The following is a 10,258-nucleotide window of genomic DNA, read 5'->3' on the forward strand; positions in this document are numbered from 1 at the left end:
AAACTAGAGGGCAGAGGTTTAACGTGTGATGGAAAAGATTTAAAAGGGACCTAAAGGATACCTTTTTCACACAGAGGGTGGTGCATGAGGCAGTGGTGGAGACTGGTACAAATACCACATTTAAAAGACATCTGGATGTGTACATGAATAGGAAAAGTTTAGAGGGATTATGGGCCAAATGCTGGCAAATGGGACTGGATTAATTTAGAGTATCTGGTCAGCATGGATGGGTTGGACTGAAGGGTCTGTTTCCGTGCTGTACAACTCTCCGAGTCTAAGAGGTGCAATTTTTATCTGGGGCAATCAGAAAAGTTTTACTGCCCAACTTTGAACAAAGGAGAGACAAATAAAGGTGGTACCAATGATGGCGTGCGTGCAGTGCAGTGCAAAATGCCTCATTATGCTTGGAATCGCACTGATGTTCCATTTTGAGGCACCCTGTTCTGATTGAGCAGTGTACATCGCTCCCTCTAAGGCTGTTAGCAATCCCTCAGGTCGGGCCTGCAGCATCAGGAACCCACAACCCATCCTTAATTAGGCTCTGGACATGGCCAATCAGAATCCCACCTCCTGGATGTTTGCACTGGAACTTGTGCTGCAAGTTTAGACTTCTGAAAAAAAAAACAAGTAAGATGCCACGACTGATTTTATCTCTCAATGGTCAGGTAGCCTGGAGACAGGATGATACCACGTCTTCTGGCTCAAGATGGCATGTGCATCAAAGTCATACGGAGGAGGCAAGTTCAACCTCCAGTCTCTGGTGAATTCATTGACTTTTGCATTAGACATCAAGGCTCAAAGCTACAGAGGAGAAAAATCATTTGGCATTGCATCTTCTAAGCACTATGCAGCCACCTCTGCTGGAAGGGTTGGCTTGACCACAGTCCCCCATCCTTCCAACTACCTATTGTCCACCAACACTCCTTACCAAGGCCCACACATTGGAAAGGACTGACAGAGGGCCACTATTTTTATAAACATATGCTGGAATGAGAATCAAGATATCCTGAAGAAGAGAACAGGAGACCAGTGTTGAAGAGGAGAGAAAATTTCAGACCAGAACAAGGGATTACCTCAGATGGTTTTCGGTCTTCGTGCCTCGACGTGGAGCTTCTTCTGTGTCGTGACTTGGAATGCTGAGACCAGGATGTTGAATGACCTAAACGAAAAAAAGTCAACAGCAGTTATTTTTTATTACAATGGAAGGACTCGGATCAGACTGGAGTTGAGAAGATGAGAGCTCGGTTTAACTTCTTCGACCAAAAAAAACACACTGAAGCGTCTGCCAAGTTTACCGATTGAAACCCTGCCGTGGGGTTGGAGCCAGTGACATTTTGCTCAGAGGTTAGTGTCTACGGACACAGAAGAAACATCACAAAGGCGTACTGGCCTGCCTGCAACATGGCAGAAAGGTAAGAGATTCCAAAGTGTTACAAGTCAAAAACAAAGCTCCTCATCTCTACACTAAGTAGTATTTAGTGATTCAGTTCTTCCCAGTAAGTCGAGGTTAATGAATGTCAATTTTTGCTCTTGTAACAACTGGCTCCGTATTGTACCCATTTTTCTCATTCCAAATCTCTTGACATGTTTTTCAACCTTGTCCGTGAGATCTTTAGCATCTGGTTGAAACACTCAAACAGACAAATAGAGTCATAGAGATGTACAGCGTGGAAACAGACTCATCGATCCAAATCATGCTGAATGTATATTCTAAACTGATCTAGTCCCATTTGCCAACATTTGCTCCTTATCCTTCAAAACCCTTCCTATTCATAAACCCATCCAGATGCCTATTAAATGTTGTAATTCTATCAGCCTCCACCACTTCCTCTGGCAGCTCATTCCATACACGTACCACCCTCTGCGTGAAAAAGTTGCCCCTTAGGTCCCTTTTAAAATTTCCTCTCTCGTGGTAAACCTATGCCCTCTAGTTTTGGACTCCCCCACCCAAGGAAAACACCTTGGCCATTTACCCTATCCATGCTCCTCATGGTTTTATAGGATCCTCTAGGATGCCATCCCTCAACCTCCGATAGCCTCAGCCTATTCAGCTTCTCCCTATAGCTCAATCCGTCCAACCTTGGGAACATACTTGCAAATCTTTTCTGAACCCTTTCAAGTTTTACAACATCCTTCCTGTAGTTTGGAGACCAGAGTTGCACGTAGTATTCCAAAAGTGTCCTAACCAATGTCCTATAAAGCTGCAACATGACCTCCTAACTCCTATACTCCATGCTCTGATGAATAAAGGCAATCATACCAAATGCCTTCTTCACTATCCTATCTACCTGCAACTCTACTTTCAAGGGACTATGAACCTGCACTCCAAGGTCTCTTTGTTCAGCAACACTCCCCAGGATCTTACCATTAAGTGTGCAAGTCCTGCCCTGATTTGCTTTTCCAAAATGCAGCACCTCACATTTATCTAAATTCAATTCCACCTGCTACTGCTCAGTCCATTGGCCCATCTGATCAAGGTCACATTGTACTCTGAGGTAATCTTCTTCCCTATCCACTACACCTCCAATTTCAGTGTCATCTGCAAATTTACTAACCATACCCTCAAATCCAAATTATTTATATACCGTATATATTTGAATAATAGTCAAATTGTTTTGACTACTCTAAGATTAAATTTACGGGGTCGACTATTACATGGATATTACTTTTGAGTGGCTAAAATTCATGCCCGTCAAAGTTCATACCTTATCATTAGATAAAGACCAATTGATTTCTAAATGCACAAAGAACAAACACAATGAATTATGGTAATGCTGAAAACCCAGAGTGGGCGAGTACAACCAACAGGCTGACTCAAATGTTGATCTGTTATCTATGAAGAATTAAGGTTGCCTTTTACCTGAGATATATGGAAAATTCCAGATTTTATGGCCAAAATTAGGGGGCCGACTTTTACATGAGATAGACCGCTACTCGAGTATATATGGTGAATGATGCAAACAGTGGACCCAGCACCGATCCTTGAGGCACACCGCTGGTCACAGGCCTCCAATATACACATACACACACACATCCCCATTAACTCACTCATTGTGACCACTTCCTTACCTAACTGTTCACTTCTCCTCCAAACACAGGTTCATTAAACATGGGAGAGAAGCAACGTGAATTAATGACAGAGACCCAGCCTCTGACTGAAAGACCAGCTCCTCACTACTTCCTTCCATTTTATTTAAGAATTTACGTTTGATCTTGTCAATGCAAATGAATCCGCACTGTTGAGCTGCAAATACAGTAGACTATATTTGAAGGAAGGACATGTGTAACACCACTTAACCTGGAAGGTCTGAAAGACATCTTGGACAGCAAGCTGCGAAGAGCTGAATGGGCAAATGTCACACCTTTTCCGAGTGCATGGAAAGATACCATGAAGGAGTGAGAAAACGTTTGGAGTGAAGGAAGATTGGATCAGTGTGTCACAAAGAGAATGGTCGTTGTGGAATGCTGACAGTGGAGGGGAGAGGAGAATAGATTGGCAAGTGATATCCTGCCAGAGGTGGTGGAAACGGTAGATGATGAACCACTAAGTGCATAGACTGACATGTGGAAAAAGTGAACAAGGGGGAACCATATAATTGCTCCGAGAGGAGGGAAGTGGTGAGGGCAGAGGTGCAGGAGATGGTCAGACATGATGGAAGACTCTGTCCACCGTGTTGATGGTAGTGGGGGGGGGGGGCGCAGGGTTAAAGTGGATGCCTTCCCACTCAAAATTGGCATGGCTCACTGCGTCCAACAGACAAATGAGAAAGAAACTGTAAACTGCAAAGAGCAGCAAAAGCCAAGCTACGCCATTCTTAAGGGGAGGGAAAACAGGAGTTGTATTGGGATTCATGGAACGACAGATGGAGAGAGAGATAGACAAATTTAAAAACCAGAGATGTGGACAGATTGATCTAGACACATAATTAGCCAAGAAAAAAAAATCCAAACTAAATTTCACTTTGTACAGAAGTCTGCTTTCCTCCTCAGTCACTATAAACATCTGGCTCAGTGGTTAGCCCAGCTGCCTCACAGCACCAGGGTCCCAGGTTCAATTCCAGCCTCGGGTGACTGTCTGTATGGAGTTTGCACATTCTCCCCGTGTCTGTGTGGGTTTCCTCCCACAGTCCATAGATTGGCCATGTTAAGTTGCCCATAATTTTAGGTGCACTAGTCAGAGGGGTGTGGGTTGCTGTTCAGAGGGTCGGTGTGGACTTGTTGGGCCGAAGGGCCCACTTCCACACTGTAGGGAATCTAATCTAATCACTGTGAAAGATCTTGCCATTTACAAAGCCTGCAAAATATGTATATTTTTAGTACATCTGATCAAAGTTGATGAATTCCCATGATATTTTTTTAAGATATCAAAATCTGCTGGAAGAGATTTTTAACAATGGTCATTCAGATGAACAGTTACTTTCACTTTGTTCCGATGAGGGCAAAGGATAATCAAACAACACATGAACTTCTCAAAATCAAAGATCACAAGCTGTGCTACGCAAATAAAGGAAATGCCAACTAATTTAAAGCACAGCTGAATTCAGTTAAGCAGATAATACAAGTAATGAGAGGAATTCCGGTTAGAAGTGCTTCTTACTTTACAGTAGCCGATTCATACTTAACATTTTGAGGAATATGACACAAGAGAAAGGAATGAGAAATCATCCACTAGCGCGAGAGACTACACACAGCGGGAAATCCGATATGGCTTACAGATATTCGCTCCTAAATTAGAGATACATGTTCATGGCAAATTAAGCAAGATGACAAATTCGATAAAAGCTTCCCTTCTGTACGAATATAACACAATATTTTATGTACTTCTTTGTGTTTAAAGAATGCACAGATTCAGTAAAGAATTCATATAGATGGACAGAAATGAAATTACAATATTAGAAGTAGGAACAAATTACTGCCAATAATTTTAGAACACAATTTACAAAAATTACTTTTCTCTCCAATCCTTTGGAGGATGTAATACTGAACCTCAAATTCCCTTCTATGTTATTCACAGACTGTGTTTACAGTTCCACAAACTGTGGCTACTCTTCAGGTCATAGTCCCTACAGTTTCATATCAGTGACTTGTTCAAAGAGACCCACATAGCTCAGGCTTTACTCTTCATCCACGAGTTCAACTCCAGGAGTCAGTAAACAAGACTAAGGCAACCCGTCCAAACTCAGGGACACCACATCCATCTTTGAACTCGAAATAATACCCTGACGAAAAGCAGTTAATGCAGCATAGGACAAGGATCTAGTCTACAGCATTTCATCTGTTAATATTACCTGCCCAATAACCCATTCAATATCCACTGATATCTTCTATTTAAAGATCATTCTTATAGTATGTTTTCACTTTAGTGTGGTTTGTAAATAATGGAACTTCCCCAAATAGCACTGTTCCATTTTCTCCATGTGCTGTAACTGTAAACATTCAGTGCTTTTTTTTAAAACCATATCACTGCTTTGCTTGCCTCCTCTCTCAACCTTCTTTCGTCTGCTCACCCATCACTTCCTCTCATTCACCAGGTGCCCTGATCACCTCATTCCCTCCCATTCACTGCCCCTCTCTCAAAACTCATTACTCCTATTTGCCATCTCTTTCCTGGCCCCCTTGTTCCCTCACATTCACCGTTCCTCTCTCGATACTCAATACCACTCTCCTGATGTTGACACCCCCCCCCTAATCATTCTCCAAAGGGTTCATGCTTACGGGGCAAGGAGAGGGATGAGGTTAGGAATCGGGGAGAAGGGGTAAGGTGGATGAGGTAGGGACTGACAAGCAGCAAAGAGGTCACAAGGAGAGGTGTGACAAGCAGAAGACAATGAGGAGAGCAAACATAGCAGGTAGAGGGCAGTAAGAGAGAGTTCAAAAAGGGAATGTGGGACTGGTTAAGGGGCTGGAAAAGAGAACAAGTAAATGTGAAGGCATTAGAGGTTTGAAAGAGGGAAGCATCATGCAGAAAGCAGTGAAGGAGAGGAAAGTAGAAAGAATAATAAGTTAAGTAACAGTAATACATAGAAAGTCAGTTTTGGGGCTAGTTAGGTTTCAGGCAGCTAATAGGTTTTAGTTATAAAAATTACTTGCCAGGAATGCAACCCATCCTTATTTGATGTTTTCTTTGTGTTTAGAATGCCGTTTTGTTTTACCAACACATTAGGGAAAATAAATGAGGAATAGCTGTATCTCAATTACTAGGATCTGACCAGAATAAATGCAGTGTACTAGGATCTGACCAGAATAAATGCAGTGACTGATAGGGTAACAGCACCTACTCAGCAACTTTGTTGATAAGTCAAAAGATTGAACTAGCTCAATGGTTGCCTCTGTCATTTCTTATAAATAGTTTATAGTGGCTAATATACCAGAGAGGCACTTTCTTTGTAACTAAAAAAGCACTTTCTTTGTAACCAAAAAAATACACTTACTGTCATTGTCATCAGAATCATCACTGCTGCTAGGAAGCCGGCTTCTTTTCATGATCTTCTCGATGTCTGGCACAAAAACTGTGAAGAAAGATATCAAGGTTAATGTCAAGGGTCAATGGAGTGATGGTGGTCCATTCTCAAAAGCAGATCTGAAATTCTGCAAAGATCATACAGTCCTCACCACCTCAGGTCAATAAAGGCAACTAGTCTTTGACGAGCCAAGGGTCAAAAATCTTGAATTACAATGAGGTTTGGCAAGCACCGAAACAATATTCCTGTGCATAAGGCAATGTTTGGTATCGTCAGGGGAACTGCATACAATTAGTTGCCTTTGTAATAGAATGCAAATAAACAGAATCACTCAAGTCACTGTTGGGTCCTGAAATTATACAGTAGAATGTCAGAAGATAAACACGTAAAGCACGGGCCTACCGTTCCTTTTCCTAATATGATAGCAGTACAGGTATTAGCATTGAACAAGGCATTAAACGTGAACAAAAATGGGGTTAGCACATCCATAGCAGGGAAGACTGTCGGACATCCAGTATTCATCCATCAGTTAGGCTACAGTATATTTTCTAGGCCATGTTTACACAGAAACCATTGTGTAGTCAAAACAGCAGGTACACGTTGACAGGTAGCTCCAGCTGGTCCGAGACTTATCCTGATTCTGATGCTACCTGATAATCATAAAAATTATCAGCCAATTTGAAATAAATCCAATAACACAGTTAATACAGCAATACCAAAACAAAAGTTCAAGCAACTTGCAGGAAATCTAAACTCAAGCAAATTTGTGTCCCCTCCTAGTTTTTTTCCCCCTTCCTCTCAAACGACAGAGTGGGCCATAGCTCTTTCCATAAGCATCGCTTCCTGCCAATAGCTCCAATGTAGTGACTTGTGAACAGGCCGCTATCCATGGGGCCATCTACTCCTCTCTTTACCAGAATAAGGCAGGCAGATTAATCAATCAAGCCAGCTCAAAGGTACAATTTGATTTAAAAAATTGAATAGGCAGAGTCAACTAAAGCTGAGAGGCAGTTAAATTAAGACACTTAACTACTTATCGTGGCCAGACTCCTGTGTCACTTCAACTATCTGTCTACTCTCAACAACAGGCCCAAGGATATTTTGACAATCAAATGAATCCAAACTCAGACTCATTCACATCTGCCACAATTCTCATACCTTACAAGGATTCTCGAAGAACGAAGCTCAGTGAGATTCTGAAAATGAGACTGTTGCCATTGATCCATTTTCACAATACAGACAATAATCATAGTCATTACTGCACCGAAGAAAGTCATGTGGTCCATCAAATCCATGCTGGCTTTCTGTAGAGCCCATCCAATTTATCTTTGAAATCACTGATAGTTTCCACTTTCACCATCCTGGTGGGCATGGCTTCCACATCATCACTGCTCCCATCACAGAAAAGATCTCCTTCATGTTCTCTCTGCATCTCTTCCAAATCCTTAAACCTGCATCCCTAGTCCTTTTACGATCATCCACTGGCAATAGTTTTGTCTTATTTATGTAAACCTGTCATTATCTGTACGTATATCATTTACCCTCAACCTCTTTTACTGTCAGGGAAACTTCTTCAATCTAATATCACTGAGAAAGATCTTCAGCCATGGAACAATTCCAACAAATGGTATTGTGCTTTCTACAATAAAGTGGATTTTCTTGCCATTGTGACTTGGCCAGAGTTAATGTTCAGACAGAGCTTTAGGTACTGATGTGGAATATCACAAAATACCAGGTCAATGACTCAGGACCTCATGAGATAGTGGGTAATTTCTGAAATGAATTACAAGTGAGTTCACCTTCTTCATCACTCATTTATACAAAACATACGCCAACAATTATCCCTGCTCAATGTTACTAACTGTTCACAGCTGTGCAATAACAAATTCCAAACCTTAAATGTGTTTCATCAACCCATTCAGACCTTCTGTGACACACTTCAGGAGAAGGTAGGATTTGTATCTCCTGGTTCAGGGGTAGGGTCCCTATCCTTGTAAAAGGCTATTCCTGATGAAGGGCTTTTGCCCGAAACGTTGATTTTCCTGCTCCTCCAATGCTGCCTGACCTGCTGTGCTTTTCCAGCACTACTCTAATCTAGACTCCCTATCCTTACAGCAGAACAGCCCTTTTTTTTCCAATTTATGGAAATGTGAATTTTATTTGGTCACTTATAGCAGTCAGGTTTTGCTCAAAGATTACTCTAAATGGTTTCTGGTTTTGAAGTTACTTGATTGCAGCATAATTTTGTAAGCAGGTAATATTTTCAAACAAAGATTGTCTTTAATCTGAAAATCTATTTCTCAATAAAAGGAGAAGAAAACCAGTTCAAAGCAAAAATATCGATTTATTAGCTGAACTTCTCAAAAACATGCAAAGGAAAGATTGTAGAGAGATGGGTAATCCATTTTAAATTGTTGCTCGGACCAGCTCCCTAATTAATGAAGCAAAGGTCCAACAAGCAGCACATGTTTCATTATTTAACTAAGTCAGTGTATGGACAGTGGTCATGCAAATTCTCAAATAATTTGCATGTATGTGGCACCTTTAGCGTGCTTTGGATGTGTTTATGTTTACGGAGCATGAAGGTGGAAGCACATTTGAATCCTCAAGACTGGAGATTAAAAACAGCATGGATGAGGGTTTCAGCAAGTGACCAGCAGTAGGGATGGAGGCTGACACGAGAGGGGAACACTGACTGTTTTTGTGATGGCAATGTAATGGGATCGGAAGCTCAAAGGTCACAAATAATCTGGTTCAGCACAGAACAGGACAGCAATATTGTCAAATGAACAAAGTTTCTAACAATGAAGAATGGTTTGGATCATCAAGGTGTTCAAACGGAGGAAATTTCTCATCCAGGACTGGATGTCAACAAGCAGAATGACAGTACACCAGCTGTAACACAAGCTCTGAGGGGATTGAGAGGTTTTGGTGTGGTAGATTTGAGTGCTTTCAGTGTACAGGTCATGTCTTTTGATGATATTGCCAAGGGGCACCATGAAGATAATAGGAGGCAGTGTGATGACACAGAGGTTGTGTAAAGGCTGTAGTTTATTTCGTGAAAGGTCCCTTTAAAGCCAGTGTGTACCAGGGAGTAATCTGAAGGAGGATTAATTGACTTCCTGATTACGATATTGTGACAAAGCTGCTCCTTTAACAAGGCTATGTTGTCCTTAGGTTTTTTTTGCCTGGTCATCATAGGGTCACGAAAATCTCTTCGACCTTTGAAAACGGCAGGACGCACCTGGATATAGAAGCCCCAGCCACCTTTTCAACAGATCCCACTTTTGCCGGTATGAGGAAGGGAGCAGGGTGAAAATAATCAATGCAAAACAAAAAAATCCTCCACTCATTCAGTAATGACTGAGATTGCTTTTTCACAGTTGAAGTTTCGGAAATGTTATCTCGGCAAACTGTTTGCTTACTGTTGGCTTCATGGGGATTCCTTTTGTAAAAGGTCTGTATGAGAAGTGTAACAGGACTGTTTCCAGATTTGAAGGGGACTTGAAGCTGGAAACAGAAACAATCGCAAGGCATCAAATTGTTCTCTAGCAGCCAGGTTACAGACACTATGAAGGTGTGAAACTTGACTGGGCTGCTCCTTAATGAAGGACAGAACGCCCCTGGTGCTCACCTTCCACCTTACAAACCTCCGCATAAACCAAATCATCCGCCGACATTTCCGCCACCTCCAAAAAGACCCCACCACCAGGGATATATTTCCCTCCCCACCCCTTTCCGCCTTCCGCAAAGACCATTCCCTCCGTGACTACCTGGTCAGGTCCACGCCCCCCTAC

The 10,258-nt window shown here is 41.9% G+C and overlaps 1 protein-coding gene across 5 annotated transcripts in view; it reads right to left on the bottom strand.

The window, feature by feature from the left end:
* The window catches only part of jade1 (jade family PHD finger 1), a 139,626-nt gene that overhangs the window by 74,430 nt on the left and 54,938 nt on the right, over positions 1 to 10,258 (bottom strand). For 4 of the 5 annotated variants that reach the window (XM_043674206.1, XM_043674201.1, XM_043674202.1 and 1 more), the window contains 2 exons: positions 6,432 to 6,509; positions 1,074 to 1,159 (listed from right to left, as the gene is read on the bottom strand). In XM_043674206.1, coding sequence (XP_043530141.1) covers positions 1,074 to 1,159; positions 6,432 to 6,483 — 138 coding nt within the window. In that variant the 5' untranslated portion in view covers positions 6,484 to 6,509. Of the gene's footprint in view, positions 1 to 1,073; positions 1,160 to 6,431; positions 6,510 to 7,619; positions 8,246 to 10,258 lie in introns of those variants that run through there. The other variant, XM_043674203.1, reaches the window with a different exon arrangement.

This window comes from Chiloscyllium plagiosum, chromosome 32 (genome assembly GCF_004010195.1).
Source record: "Chiloscyllium plagiosum isolate BGI_BamShark_2017 chromosome 32, ASM401019v2, whole genome shotgun sequence".
Taxonomy (NCBI): domain Eukaryota; kingdom Metazoa; phylum Chordata; class Chondrichthyes; order Orectolobiformes; family Hemiscylliidae; genus Chiloscyllium; species Chiloscyllium plagiosum.